Consider the following 15,769-nt stretch of genomic DNA (forward strand, 5'->3'; position numbering starts at 1 on the left):
TACCTTGCTGCAGCTGTACAGGGCACTGGTGAGACCACACCTCGAGTACTGTGTACAGTTTTGGTCGCCTCATCTGAGGAAGGATGTTCTTGCCATGGAGGGGGTGCAGCGGCGATTCACCAGGCTGATACCAGGAATGGCGGGAATGACCTATGAGGAGAGACTATGTAGTTTAGGGATGTACACACTGGAGTTTAGAAGATTGAGAGGGGACCTCATAGAAGTGTATAAAATTCTGACAGGTCTAGACAGACTGGATGCAGAAGGAATGTTTCCCTTGGCGGGTGAGAACAGAACTAGAGGACATAATTTAAGGATAAGGGCTAAACCATTTTGGGACAGAGATGAGGGGGAATTTCTTCACTCAGAGAGTGGTGAACCTGTGGAACTCATTGCCACAGAGGGCAGTGTACGCCAGCTCATTAAATATATTTAAGAGGGAATTAGATATATTTCTACGGGCAAAAGGGGTTAAGGGTTACGGAGAGAAGGCGGGGACGGGATACTGAATTAAAGGATCAGCCATGATCTCATTAAATGGCGGAGCAGGCACGAAGGGCCGAATGGCCTACTCCTGCTCCTATCTTCTATGTATCTATGTATTATGTATCTCGTTGAATGGCGGAGCAGGCTCCTGCCTCCTAGTTTCTATGTTCCTATTGAAGTGGAGGGGAAGGCAGGGGGAGGGGAGGGGAGGGTGAGTGGGGAGGGGGTGGGATGGGGAGGGGGAGGGGTGTGGGGGCGAGGGGGAGTGGGGTGGGGGAAGTGGGTGGGGTGGGAGGGGGAGGGGATGGGGGGGAGGGGGAGTGGGGAGGGGAGAGGAGTGGAGAGGGGTTAGGGGGGTCTGTATTATTGGACCCACATACAAATAATCGCCAGTCTGCCTCGAACGTGGTCCCTCCCTCAGACATCTCGCCAATGTAGCCGGAGTTTCTGTGATGAGCTGGGCCAGTTTCTGTGAGTAGCCCGATAGGCACCAGGATAGAAAGCCAATTTCACACATCACAGGCATAACTGTGTTATTTTCTTCTGTCACACTCAGCACTGCTTCCTTTTTGATTTGTGCTCGTACCTGGACTCATAGTCTGATAGAGACAGGTCGCTCAGTGTCACGTCTGAATTATACACGCGGCCCCGCCTCTCCAGCCGTAGACGGAGCTCCCTGTGCAGAGCGGCATGCACTTCCCCCAGACACTGCTCAAACTGAAGGGTAGGAGAGAAACAAAGTCAATGGGAATCAAAACTGCACCTGTGTATGAATAAGCATGTCACACGCACTTGCACATGACTACATATACTTGATGTCACATGTATATATCAAGGTGTGCTGGGTGGAAGCCACATTAATCAGTGTGGGCTGCGTGTCACATGTTAAATGCTCATGGTGGTAGCCAGATTTCTAAGCGCGTTGGTTCAGTAATCATGAACAGGCCGCACTTTGTCCAAAATAAAAGCAGTGTAGGAATAGGTGTATTCCTAACCAAATCACTGAGGTCGACTCAGGAGAAACAATCCAATAGGTTTTTAATGAAGGATTTGACGAAGTACAGAAACCAACAAAGATCAATGCAGGAGAGCCTTGGAACAGGTCTTACCCCAATGGGGACGCCACGAGGACTGACTAAGCAGTCCGGAGGTTTGCGTCGTGACGTCATCACGTTTGCGTCATGATGTCATCGCGTTGTTCGCGTTTCCCGCGCTTGGGGCGTCACGTGACTTGCGTCGTGACTTCATCGCGTTTGCCCGCGCTTAGGGCGGTCACGTGATGTGTGTGATGTCATTGCGTTCACCCGCACTATCGCGTTCGCCCGCGCTCCCAAAAGAGGAACGCCCCGTACAGGTAAGTTAAAGGGAATTATGTATATTAACTCGGTAGTACCGCTACAGCAGTTTGATTTATTTCAAGTGCTGTTGTATTTAAACAGTGAGCAAACATTCAGAGGGGTGTGGAATGGCGAGTCTAAGATGCCAACCTTCGAGCGGTCGGGGTCGCAGAAATCGAGCAGCGTGTCACAGAAGTGATATCCCAGTGACTTCAGGTCCTCCGTGCTGAAGTGGGTGGCCCTGCGGTTGCCTGTTAAACGGATACAATTCAGTAAAATGGCACAGCGCAGGTTAGTTACAGTCAGCTCCCTCCACACATGCCCATTAATGCACCTCAGCACTAACCTAAACAAAGAGGACCTCACCCTTCCCCTCCCACAAACTAGACCAGTGGGACCTGTTTCCATTCCCAAAAGCAGCTCCTCTGTGGTTCCTCAGACTGAGGGGAGCACCAGGAACTGGGCTGAATCTGCTACGAGCTCACTTCATGTGGTGTCTGTACAGCCAGTTCTCACGCTGTGCGATTTTCACCTGTGTCGGGTTGGTGCATCTTTCAGAGGCAGTGGTGATGCTGTCAGTACCACAGCTAAGCGACAATCTGTGGCTTTAAAGGCACCTCACCAGTGCAGTCCTTGGAGGGCAGTTGTTGTGAACCCGGGCAGACAGTCGCTTTAACAGCCTCTCCCCCAGCCCCATCTCTCAGGTTGGTCAGGCAGGACCTGCCTCTCCTGTAACAGTGTCAGGCCGTAACTTACGAGCTTCTTTTCATGTGGGGCTCCACACTCTACACACTGCTGACCCCTCCACGGTCTCTAAATTGTCTGACTACGTGTCTGACATCCAGTACTGGATGGGCATAAATTTCCTCCAACTAAATATTGAGAAGACCAAAGCCACTGTCTTCGATCCCCACCACAAACTCTGTTCCCTAGCCACCGACTCCATTCCCCTCCCTGGCAACTGTCTGAGGCTGAACCAGACTGTTCACAACCTTGGTGTCCTGTTTGACCTCGAGAGGAGCTTCCGACCACATATCCACACCATCACTAAGACCGCCTGCCTCGACCTCCCTAACATCACCCGACTCCGGCCCTGCCTCAGCTCATCTGCTGCTGAAGCCCTCCTCCATGCCTTTGTTACCTCTAGACTTGTCTAATCCAACGCACTCCTGGCCGGCCTCCCATCTGCTACCCTCCATAAACTTGAGCCCCTCCCTATCTCTGTAATCTCCTCCAGCCCCACAACCCTCTGAGCTATCTGCGCTCCTCCAATACTGGCCTCTTGAGCATCCCCGATTTTAATCGCTCCACCATCGGTGGCCGTACCTTCAGCTGCCTAGGCCCGAAGGTCTGGAATTCCCTCCCTGAACCTCTCTTTAAAAGCCACCTCTTTGACCAAGCTTTTGGTCATCTGCCCTAATATCTCCTTATGTGGCTCGGTGTCAGATTGTGTTTGATAACGCTCCTGTGAAGCACCTTGGGACGTTTTACTATGTTAAAGATGCTATATAAATACAACTTGTTGTTGTTCTGACTCTGTATACAGTACGCACAGCAAATGGCACCAGCCTTACTCTGCTGAATAAGATGATAGTAGGGGTCTCTCACTTACCCAGGGTGGATCCCGCAAAGGTGGTTTCCATGGTATAACTGTGATTGATTCCCATCTTCCACATCACAATTCGGCCCGTACCCTCCTTACTCTTTTGAACCTTGAATTTGCAGCTCTGGTAAGAGAACTGACATTAACAGGAGCCGTTAGTGATCTGGTCATTCACTTACTCTCCTCCTCCTGCTAGAGTTCTATTATTTACATCTTGTTGCGATCTGCCAGGTCCCATAACAAGCCAACAGCCCACCCCACACAAAGTAAAACCATTGCACTGCATCATCAGCCAGCACAAGGAATGGGCACTGGGGTCGAGCTATCGGCTTAGTGATGGAACCAGAGCCCAGTCAGCAGTCAGCTCTTTCAGGAGGCGAGCAATACGATGGGAGAAGGAGGGATAGTTTTCAAAGTGGCCTCTGCTCAGTACCAGAGGGACAGGGTTGAGTGCGGGAACTCGCAGGCACAGCTGCCTCCATTCCCCCATCACACAAAAGGAGGCTCTCCTCCTGAAACTCATTGTGGCTGGGACCACCACACCATTAGCGCTCACACAGAGTAATATCCAGAGACCCACCCCGCTGCCCACTCACCCCATAGCCCCCTCCCCCTCACCCCCACTCACCACACAGAACCCCCTCACTCCGCAGAACCCCCTCACTCCTCATCCCACACCCTGCCCCCAATCCCCCTCCTCACCCCACACACCGCACCCTCACCCTCACCCCTCAATCCCCTTCACCCACACCCCCACTCATCCTGCACCCCCTCACCCCGCACCCTCCCCCTCATCCGGCACACCTCTCACCCCGCACCCTCCCCTAACCCCGCACCCCCCTTCACCCCCGCACCCCCTCCTACAGTACCTTGTCAGCTGCGTTCTTACTCATCATCAGTGGGAAGACTCTCTCCCAGAGCCGTACGGATGGGACCTCATTGTTTCTGCAGCCGTACATGAAAACGTTGCTCTTCCTGCTGTGCCCATGGAAATCACAGTAAATGACCACCTCTCGCTCCTCCATCAACCTGCAGGGGCAACGAGCGACAGTCAGCTCCCCATTCACAGCTCCCCCTCCTCGTTGTACCATCTGCAACAGCACTCCACTCACAGCCCACCGACTCCCTGTACCATCCTCACCAGTTCCCCATTCATACTAGCTCCTTCTCTTCCCTGTACCATCCCCACTAGCTCCCCATCAGCTGTGATACTTTCATTTCCCACAACAGTCAATGTGCAGTCTCCCCCAGTGACACTGTCAACCCATGGCCCAGCATGGAGCAGTGCTTGGCTGTATTGAGACTGCCCAACCTCCTCTCTCATCGCTCAGTCTCTTTAACATCAAATGCTGTGTAATTTCCATGCACACGTTTACCTTCCAGCAGATCCACGTGCATCACATGCACTCAGAGCTGCTGATGGAGCTGTGACACTCACCTCTGCACCATGTTCCTGGTGTGCCAGACGCAGGGAAAGGAATCTCGCAGCACCGTCCGGTAGTTTCGGTTTAGGTCTTGGCCCGTCAGCGAGCAGCGGTAGTTGCCCACAATCACGCCGTCCGGATTCAGCATGGGCACCACCTTAAAGATGAACATGTTGCGCAGGAGCTGGGCGTCATCGGAGCTGCCCAGGATGTGGTCCAGGAACCCCATCATCACCCACGATCCGTTGGTCTCTCCCGGGTGGACTCTGGCCGTCACCACCACCGCCTTCTTGGCGGGGCTGGCTTCTTGGTTCTTGGACGGGGACGTGATGGTCAGCACGTGAACCATGTTGCCGGCCAGGCTGTGGCACAGCGCCCGCAGCTTGCAGTACTGTGATCGGACGGGGTCGCTGGCGACGGTTGCTAAGTAACGCTGCAGGTCGGAGTACGTGTACGGGTAAGAGTGGGCGAAGTAGCAGGTGTCATTCCTGTGAGGGAACTGGCACATCCAGGTGAGCGAGTACAAGCTCCTGCCCTCCTGCCCGAGGTTGTTCTTGTAGTAGCGGATGTCTTTGCCCACCCGGTACCAGCCCACCTGCCTCAGCTGTGCCTCCCGCTCAGAATACAGCAGTGGTTTCAAGCCCTGATTGTACAGGCTGTTGGACTTCATCAGGTTGACTATGGTGAAGCGATAGTTGACTCCCAGCCGGGTGTTCTGGACCCGGAAGTAATACCACTGTGTGTGCTTGTCTGTGTAGAGGTCGGTGCGCAGAGTCAGCTCATACTCATAGATGCCCCTGGAACAGGGAAACAGGCCGTGATCAAAGTGCCCCTCACACTGCTCCCCAGGCAACCATTCCCCCCATTCCCCTCAGTTATGTACGACTTGTGTATGGGCTAAGCAGCTTATCTCAGCTCACCAATGATACTGTCCTATCGCCACATGGCACATGGGTGGAGACTCCCCTCCCCAACTGATTCATGCTCTAGGCTGCAGGGGGTCCAACCAACAGCCAACACCTCCACTGGAACTGAGCAGCAAACACCATCATTACCATGGAGACTGGTGGGCTTCGAGCGCCATGGGGAGGAAAACATTGCCCTTGGCATCCAGACAGGCATGATGGAATGAAAATGAAGCTGTCATGGTTTGTGATTGATAAGAGTGTCTGAGAATCTTTGTGCCTGGTCTAAACCCTCAGCATCTGGTGGCTCTGAGATTATGTGAGAGAGCAGGTGTGGAGAATGGGGTGGGGAGGAAGGCAGGGGAAAAACACATGGGCATAGCACAAACTAAAACCGAGCAGTATAAGCGACCACAGTCCAGCTGGTGGGCAGGGTGGTGCGGGGGGGGGCAAAGGGTCTCTCAGGACCAATGCAGGCGAAGTCGAGGGGGGAGATCAGAGGTGTGGTATGGAGCAGGGTGCCAGGCTACCTCCAAAGAACCTGGTGCACACATGGAGCAATCACACGTACTTACACTCTGATGGCTTTTTGCAGGTTTCCGCTCTCAAATCTTGACTCGAAGATCAATGTGTTACAATCTTTGCTGCTTGCACCAATATTGCTGAGATGTATTGGGCCTCGGCGACCTCCAACACGAGAAAAGGTGAAGAAAGAACCTTTCCTGGCTGCAAGATCAAAAGGCATCAATCAGTCAATGAGACCACAAGTTAGTGCCAGCATCATAAGAAGTAAAGGGATTCAGCAGTGATGGCAACAACAGGGAATGGGAGCACTCAACCCCAACAACGGAATGGGGGCACTGAACCCCAACAACAGGGAATGGGGGCACTCAACCCCAACAACAGGGAATGGGGGCACTCAACCCCAACAACAGGGAATGGGGGCACACAACCCCAACAACAACAGGGAATGGGGGCACTCATCCCCAACAACAGGGAATGGGGGCACTCAACCCCAACAACAACAGGGAATGGGGGCACTCAACCCCAACAACAGGGAATGGGGGCACTGAACCCCAACAACAACAGGGAATGGGGCACTCAACCCCACCAACAACAGGGAATGGGGGCACTCAACCCCAACAACAACAGGGAATGGGGGCACTCATCCCCAACAACAGGGAATGGGGGCACTCAACCCCAACAACAACAGGGAATGGGGGCACTCAACCCCAACAACAGGGAATGGGGGCACTGAACCCCAACAACAACAGGGAATGGGGCACTCAACCCCACCAACAACAGGGAATGGGGCACTGAACCCCAACAACAGGGAATGGGGGCACTCAACCCCAACAACAGGGAATGGGGGCACTCAACCCCAACAACAACAGGGAATGGGGGCACTCAACCCCAACAACAGGGAATGGGGGCACTCAACCCCAACAACAACAGGGAATGGGGGCACTCAACATGAACAACAACAGGGAATGGGGGCACTCAACCCTAACAACAGGGAATGGGGGCACTGAGCCCCAACAACAACAGGGAATGGGGGCACTGAGCCCCAACAACAACAGGGAATGGGGGCACTGAGCCCCAACAACAGGGAATGGGGGCACTCAACCCCAACAACAGGGAATGGGGGCACTGAACCCCAACAACAACAGGGAATGGGGGCACTGAGCCCCAACAACAACAGGGAATGGGGGCACTCAACCCCAACAACAACAGGGAATGGGGGCACTGAGCCCCAACAACAGGGAATGGGGGCACTGAGCCCCAACAACAACAGGGAATGGGGGCACTGAGCCCCAACAACAGGGAATGGGGGCACTGAACCCCAACAACACCAGGGAATGGGGGCACTGAACCCCAACAACACCAGGGAATGGGGGCACTGAACCCCAACAACAGGGAATGGGGGCACTCAACCCCAACAACAACAGGGAATGGGGCACTGAACTCCAACAACAATAGGGAATGGGGACACTCAACCCCAACAACAGGGAATGGGGGCACTGAACCCCAACAACAGGGAATGGGGCCACTCCACCCCAACAACAACAGGGAATGGGGCACTCAACCCCAACAACAAGGAATGGCGGCACTCAACCCCAGCAACAACAGGGAATGGAGGCACTCAACCCCAACAACAGGGAATGGGGGCACTCAACCCCAACAACAACAGGGAATGGGGCACTCCACCCCAACAACAACAGGGAATGGGGCACTCAACCCCAACAACAAGGAATGGGGGCACTGAACCCCAACAACAGGGAATGGGGGCACTCAACCCCAACAACAACAGGGAATGGCGGCACTCAACCTCAACAACAGGGAATGGGGGCACTCAACCCCAACAACAACAGGGAATGGCGGCACTCAACCTCAACAACAGGGAATGGGGCACTCAACCCCAACAACACCAGGGAATGGGGGCACTCAACCCCAACAACACCAGGGAATGGGGGCACTCAACCCCAACAACAGGGAATGGGGCACTCAACCCCAACAACAGGGAATGGGGGCACTCAACCCCAACAACACCAGGGAATGGGGGCACTGAACCCCAACAACACCAGGGAATGGGGGCACTGAACCCCAACAACAGGGAATGGGGGCACTGAGCCCCAACAACAACAGGGAATGGGGGCACTGAACCCCAACAACAACAGGGAATGGGGGCACTCCACCCCAACAACAGGGAATGGGGGCACTCAACCTCAACAACAGGGAATGGGGGCACTCAACCCCAACAACAACAGGGAATGGGGGCTCTCAACCCCAACAACAACCAGGAATAGAGGCACTCCACCCCAACAACAGGGAATGGGGGCACTGAACCCCAACAACAACAGGGAATGGGGGCACTCCACCCCAACAACAGGGAATGGGGGCACTCAACCTCAACAACAGGGAATGGGGGCACTCAACCCCAACAACAACAGGGAATGGGGGCTCTCAACCCCAACAACAACCAGGAATAGAGGCACTCCACCCCAACAACAGGGAATGGGGGCACTGAACCCCAACAACAGGGAATGGGGGCACTCATCCCCAACAACAACAGGGAATGGAGGCACTCAACTCCAACAACAGGGAATGGAGGCACTCAACTCCAACAACAGGGAATGGGGGCACTCAACCCCAACAACAACAGGGAATGGAGGCACTCAACCCCAACAACAACAGGGAATGGAGGCACTCCACCCCAACAACAGGGAATGGGGGCACTCAACCCCAACAACAGGGAATGGGGGCACTGAACCCCAACAACAACAGGGAATGGGGGCACTCCACCCCAACAACAACAGGGAATGGGGGCACTCAACCCCAACAACAACAGGGAATGGAGGCACTCAACCCCAACAACAATGGGGAATAGAGGCACTCCACCCCAACAACAGGGAATGGGGGCACTCAACCCCAACAACAGGGAATGGGGGCACTCAACCCCAACAACACCAGGGAATGGGGCACTCAACCCCAACAACAACAGGGAATGGAGGCACTCAACCCCAACAACAACAGGGAATGGGGGCACTCCACCCCAACAACAACAGGGAATGGAGGCACTCAACCCCAACAACAACAGGGAATGGGGGCACTCCACCCCAACAACAACAGGGAATGGGGCACTCAACCCCAACAACAACAGGGAATGGGGGCACTCAACCCCAACAACAATGGGGAATAGAGGCACTCCACCCCAACAACAGGGAATGGGGGCACTCAACCCCAACAACAGGGAATGGGGGCACTCCACCCCAACAACAGGGAATGGGGGCACTCAACACGAACAACAATAGGGAATGGGGGCACTGAACCCCAACAACAGGGAATGGGGGCACTCAACCCCAACAACAACAGGGAATGGGGGCACTCAACCCCAACAACAACAGGGAATGGGGGCTCTCAACCCCAACAACAACAGGGAATGGGAGCACTCAACCCCAACAACAACAGGGAATGGGGGCACTCAACCCTAACAACAACAGGGAATAAGATGATAAGAAATAGGAGCAGGGGTCGGCCATACGGCCCTTCGAGTCTGCTCCACCATTCAATAAGATTATGGCTGATCTACCTCAAGTCCACCTCCCCACACTATCCCCATATCCCTTGAACCCTTAATATGCAAAAATCTATCGCTCTCGGTCTTAAATATACTCAACGACCGAGCATCCACAGCCCTTTGGGGTAGAGAATTTGGAAGATTCACAACCCTCTCAGTGAAGAAATTTCTCCTCATCTCGGTCCTAAATGCCGACCCCTTATTCTGAGACTGTGACCCCTGGTTCTAGACTCCCCAGCCAGGGGAAACATCCTCCCAGCATCTACCCTGTCAAGCCCCTTAAGAATTTTATATGTTTCAATGATATCACCTCTCATTCTTCTAAACGCTAGAGAATATAGGCCTAGTCTACTCAATCTCTCCTCATAGGACAATCCCCCCATCCCAGGAAACAGTCTAGTGAAACTTTGTTGCACTCCCTTTAAGGCAAGTATATCCTTCCTTAGGTAAGGAGACCAAAACTGTGCACAATACTCCAGGTGCGGTCTCACCACGGCCCCATATAATTGCAGTAAGACTTAGAGGAACAGATAGTTTTGAAGGGAGGGGGAGGGGTAGGTTATAGGGCTGGACCTATCACAGAGATAGGGAGGGGCAAGGCTATGAACGGATTTGAACATGAGAATGCGAATTTTAAATTGGCAGCATTTAAAAAAAATATTTGCTTATGGGATCTGGGCGTCACTGGCAAGGCCGGCATTTATTGCCCATCCCTAATTGCCCTCGAGAAGGTGGTGGTGAGCCGTCTTCTTGAACCGCTGCAGTCCGAGTGGTGACGGTACTTAAGGAGGGTGGAAGATGGGAAGCTGGCTCGGAGAGAATTGGAATAGTCAAGTCTGGAGGTAACAAAGGCATGGATGAGGGTTTCAGCAGCAAATGAGTTGAGGCGGAGGCGGAGATGGACGAGGTTACGGAGGTCTGAGTAGGCAGTCTTGGTGATGGAGAAGATATGGAGTTGGAAGCTCAGCTCAGGGTCAATAGGATGCCGAAGCTGTGAACAACCTAAGTCAGCCTCAGACAGCAGCCAGGGAGAGGGATGGAATCATGGCAAGGGAACGGAATTTGTGGCGGGGGCCAAAAACAATGTTTAACTGGAGGAACTTGCGGCTCATCCAGGTCTGGATGTCAGGCAAACAGTCTGACAACACAGAGTTGAGAGGTACAGCTGGGTGCCAACAGCATACATGTGGAAGCTGACCACATGTCTTCAGAAAACGAAGGGCCCAAGACTAGATCCTTGGGGTACTCCAGAGGTAATGATGCATGGATGAGAAGAGAAGCCATTGCAGGATATTCTCTGGCTACGACTGGAACCAGGCGAATGCAGTCCCACCCAGCTGGACAACAGAAGAGAGGCGTTGGAGCAGGATGGTGTGGTCAACCGTGTCAAAGGCTGCAGACAGGTCGAGAAAGATGAGGAGGGATAGTTTACAACAGTCACAGACACAGAGGATGTCATTTGTGACTTTGATAGGCGCCGTTTCGGTACTGTGGCAGGGGCGGAAATTTCATTGGAGAGATTGAAACAAGGAGTTGAAGGAAAGAGTTAGTAGGCAGCAACAGGTTTAAGGGTTTTGGAGAGGAAAAGGAGGTTGGAAATGGGATGATGGTTTGCAGGAACAGCAGGTTGTTTTTGAGGAGGGGCATGATTACAGTGGTTTTGAATAGAACGGGGACAGTCCCTGTCAAGAGGAACCATTAACAATGTCAGCTAGCATGGAGGCCACAGGGGAAGTGGATGTTTAGAGGTTTAGTGGGAATAGGGTCGAGGGAGCACGAGGTGGGTTTCATGAAAAAGGTGACTGGGTGAGGGCATGAAGAAGAGATAGGAGAAAAAGAGGGAACTCACCCCGAGATCAGAGAACCTGAGCCTCTCGCCCCAAGATCACGGAACAGGGGGACTTACCCTGAGATCAGGGATCAGAGGGGTCTCACCCAAGATCAGGAACCCGAGCCTCTCACCCAAGATCTGGAACCCGAGCCTCTCAGGCTGAGATCAGGAACCCGGGTATCTCACCCCGAGATCAGGAACCCGAGCCTCTCACCCAAGATCAGGAACCCGAGCCTCTCAGGCTGAGATCAGGAACCCGGGTATCTCACCCCGAGATCAGGAAGCCGGGCCTCTCCCCCTGAGATCAGGAACCCGAGCCTCTCACCCAAGATCAGGAACCCGAGCCTCTAAGCCAAGATCAGGAACCCGGGTATCTCACCCCGAGATCAGGAACCCAGGCCTCTCCCCCTGACATCAGGAACCCGGGCCTCTCACCCCGAGATCAGGAACCCGGGCCTCTCACCCTGAGATCAGGAACCCAGGCCTCTCCCACTGAGATCAGGAACCCGGGCCTCTCACCCCGAGATCAGGAACCCGGGCCTCTCACCCCGAGATCAGGAACCCGGGCCTTTCACCCCGAGATCAGGAACCCGGGTCTTTCACCCTGAGATCAGGAAACCGGGCTTCTCACCCCGAGATCAGGAACCCGGGCCTCTCACCCCGAGATCAGGAACCCGGGCCTTTCACCGTGAGAGCAGGAACCCGGGCCGCTCACCCTGAGATCAGGAACCCGGGCCTCTCACCCTGAGATCAGGAACCCGGGCCTCTCACCCCGAGATCAGGAGCCCGGGCCTCTCACCCCGAGATCAGGAACCCGGGCCTCTCACGCCGAGATCAGGAACCCGGGCCTCTCACCCTGAGATCAGGAACCCGGGCCTCTCACCCTGAGATCAGGAACCCGGGCCTCTCCCCCTGAGATCAGGAACCCGGGCCTCTCACCCCGAGATCAGGAACCCGGGCCTCTCACCCTGAGATCAGGAATCCGGGCCTCTCACCCTGAGATCAGGAACCCGGGCCTCTCCCCATGAGATCAGGAACCCGGGCCTCTCACCTGGAGATCAGGATCCCGAGCCTCTCACCCCGAGATCAGGAACTCGGGCCTCTCACCCTGAGATCAGGAACCCGGGCCACTCACCCCGAGATCAGAAACCCGGGACTCGCCCCCTGAGATCAGGAACCCGGGCCTCTCACCCTGAGATCAGGAACCCGGGCCTCTGACCCCGAGATCAGGAACCCGGGCCTCTCACCCCGAGATCAGGAACCCGGGCCTCTCACCCTGAGATCAGGAACCCGGGCCTCTCACCCTGAGATCAGGAACCCGGGCCTCTCACCCTGAGATCAGGAACCTGGGCCTCTCACCGCGAGATCAGGAACCCAGGCCTCTCACCCTGAGATCAGGAACCCGGGCCTCTCACCCTGAGATCAGGAACCCGGGCCTCTCACCCCGAGATCAGGAACCCGGGCCTCTCACCCTGAGATCAGGAACCCGGGCCTCTCACCCTGAGATCAGGAACCCGGGCCTCTCCCCCTGAGATCAGGAACCCGGGCCTCTCACCCCGAGATCAGGAACCCGGGCCTCTCACCCTGAGATCAGGAATCCGGGCCTCTCACCCTGAGATCAGGAACCCGGGCCTCTCCCCATGAGATCAGGAACCCGGGCCTCTCACCTGGAGATCAGGATCCCGAGCCTCTCACCCCGAGATCAGGAACTCGGGCCTCTCACCCTGAGATCAGGAACCCGGGCCACTCACCCCGAGATCAGAAACCCGGGACTCGCCCCCTGAGATCAGGAACCCGGGCCTCTCACCCTGAGATCAGGAACCCGGGCCTCTGACCCCGAGATCAGGAACCCGGGCCTCTCACCCCGAGATCAGGAACCCGGGCCTCTCACCCTGAGATCAGGAACCCGGGCCTCTCACCCTGAGATCAGGAACCCGGGCCTCTCACCCTGAGATCAGGAACCTGGGCCTCTCACCGCGAGATCAGGAACCCAGGCCTCTCACCCTGAGATCAGGAACCCGGGCCTCTCACCCTGAGATCAGGAACCCGGGCCTCTCACCCCGAGATCAGGAACCCGGGCCTCTCACCCCGAGATCAGGAACCCGGGCCTCTCACCCCGAGATCAGGAATCCGGGCCTCTCACCCTGAGATCAGGAACCTGGGCCTCTCCCCCTGAGATCAGGAACCCGGGCCTCTCACCCCGAGATCAGGAACCCGGGCCTCTCACCTCGACATCAGGAACCCGGGCCTCTCACCCCGAGATCAGGAACCCGGGCCAGTCACCCTGAGATCAGGAACCCGGGCCTCTCACCCTGAGATCAGGAACCCGGGCCTCTCCCCCTGAGATCAGGAACCCGGGCCTCTCACCCTGAGATGAGGAACCCGGGCCTCTCACCCTGAGATCAGAAACCCAGGCCTCTCCACCTGAGATCAGGAACCCGGGTCTCTCACCCTGAGATCAGGAACCCGGGCCTCTCACCCTGAGATCAGGAACCCGGGCCTCTCACCCTGAGATCAGGAACCCTGACCTCTCACCCTGAGATCAGGAACCCGGGCCTCTCACCCTGAGATCAGGAACCCGGGCCTCTCACCCCGAGATCAGGAATCCGGGTCTCTCATCCGGAGATCAGGAACCCGGGCCACTCACCCGGAGATCAGGAACCCGGGCCTCTCACCCTGAGATCAGGAACCCGGGCCTCTCACCCTGAGATCAGGAACCCGGGCCTCTCACCCTGAGATCAGGAACCCGGGCCTCTCACCCTGAGATCAGGAACCCGGGCCTCTCACCCTGAGATCAGGAACCCGGGCCTCTCACCTCGGGATCAGGAACCCGGGCCTCTCACCCTGAGATCAGGAACCCGGGCCTCTCACCCCGAGATCAGGAACCCGGGCCTCTCACCCGGAGATCAGGAACCCGGGCCTCTCCCCCTGAGATCAGGAACCCGGGCCTCTCACCCCGATATCAGGAACCCGGGCCTCTCACCCCGAGATCAGGAACCCGGGCCTCTCACCTTGAGATCAGGAACCCGGGCCTCTCACCCGGAGATCAGGAACCCGGGCCTCTCACCCCGAGATCAGGAACCCGGGCCTCTCACGCCGAGATCAGGAACCCGGGCCTCTCACCCTGAGATCAGGAACCTGGGCCTCTCACCCTGAGATCAGGAACCCGGGCCTCTCACCCCGAGATCAGGAACCCGGGCCTCTCACCCCGAGATCAGGAACCCGGGCCTCTCACCCTGAGATCAGGAACCCGGGCCTCTCACCCTGAGATCAGGGACCCGGGCCTCTCACCCGGAGATCAGGAACCCGGGCCTCTCACCCCGAGATCAGGAACCCCGGCCTCTCACCCTGAGATCAGGATCCCGGGTCTCTCACCCCGAGATCAGGAACCCGGGCCTCTCACCCTGAGATCAGGAACCCGGGCCTCTCACCCTGAGATCAGGAACCCAGACCTCTCACCCGGAGATCAGGAACCCGGGCCTCTCACCCTGAGATCAGGAACCCGGGCCTCTCACCCCAAGATCAGGAAACCGGGCCTCTCACCCTGAGATCAGGAACCCCGGCCCCTCACCCCGAGATCAGGAACCCGGGCCTCTCACCCTGAGATCAGGAACCCAGGCCTCTCACCCTGAGATCAGGAACCCGGGCCTTTCACCCTGAGATCAGGAACCTGGGCCTCTCACCCTGAGATCAGGAACCCGGGCCTTTCACCCTGAAATCTGGAACCCGGGCCTCTCACCCCGAGATCAGGAACCCGGGCCTCTCACCCTGAGATCAGGAACCCGGGCCTCTCACCCTGAGATCAGGAACCCGGGCCTCTCACCCCGAGATCAGGAACCCCGGCCTCTCACCCCGAGATCAGGAACCCGGGCCTCTCACCCTGAGATCAGGAACCCGGGCCTCTCACCCCGAGATCAGGAACCCGGGCCTCTCACCCTGAGATCAGGATCCCGGGTCTCTCACCCTGAGATCAGGAATCCGGGCCTCTCACCCTGAGATCAGGAACCCGGGCCTCTCCCCATGAGATCAGGAACCCGGGCCTCTCACCTGGAGATCAGGATCCCGAGCCTCTCACCCCGAGATCAGGAACTCGGGCCTCTCACCC

At 56.3% G+C, this 15,769-nt stretch overlaps 1 protein-coding gene across 1 annotated transcript in view; it reads right to left on the reverse strand.

The window, feature by feature from the left end:
• The window catches only part of agbl2 (AGBL carboxypeptidase 2), a 158,619-nt gene that overhangs the window by 5,976 nt on the left and 136,874 nt on the right, over positions 1-15,769 (reverse strand). Inside the window, exons 6-11 of the mRNA XM_086008467.1 lie at positions 6,331-6,481; positions 4,865-5,647; positions 4,296-4,455; positions 3,436-3,562; positions 1,974-2,074; positions 1,073-1,203 (exon numbers count right to left, since the gene is read on the reverse strand). Coding sequence (XP_085864593.1) covers positions 1,073-1,203; positions 1,974-2,074; positions 3,436-3,562; positions 4,296-4,455; positions 4,865-5,647; positions 6,331-6,481 — 1,453 coding nt within the window. The remainder of the gene's footprint in view (positions 1-1,072; positions 1,204-1,973; positions 2,075-3,435; positions 3,563-4,295; positions 4,456-4,864; positions 5,648-6,330; positions 6,482-15,769) is intronic.

Source organism: Somniosus microcephalus, chromosome 15, assembly GCF_052327205.1.
Source record: "Somniosus microcephalus isolate GS21.2 chromosome 15, FLI_Smic_1.0, whole genome shotgun sequence".
NCBI lineage: Eukaryota > Metazoa > Chordata > Chondrichthyes > Squaliformes > Somniosidae > Somniosus > Somniosus microcephalus.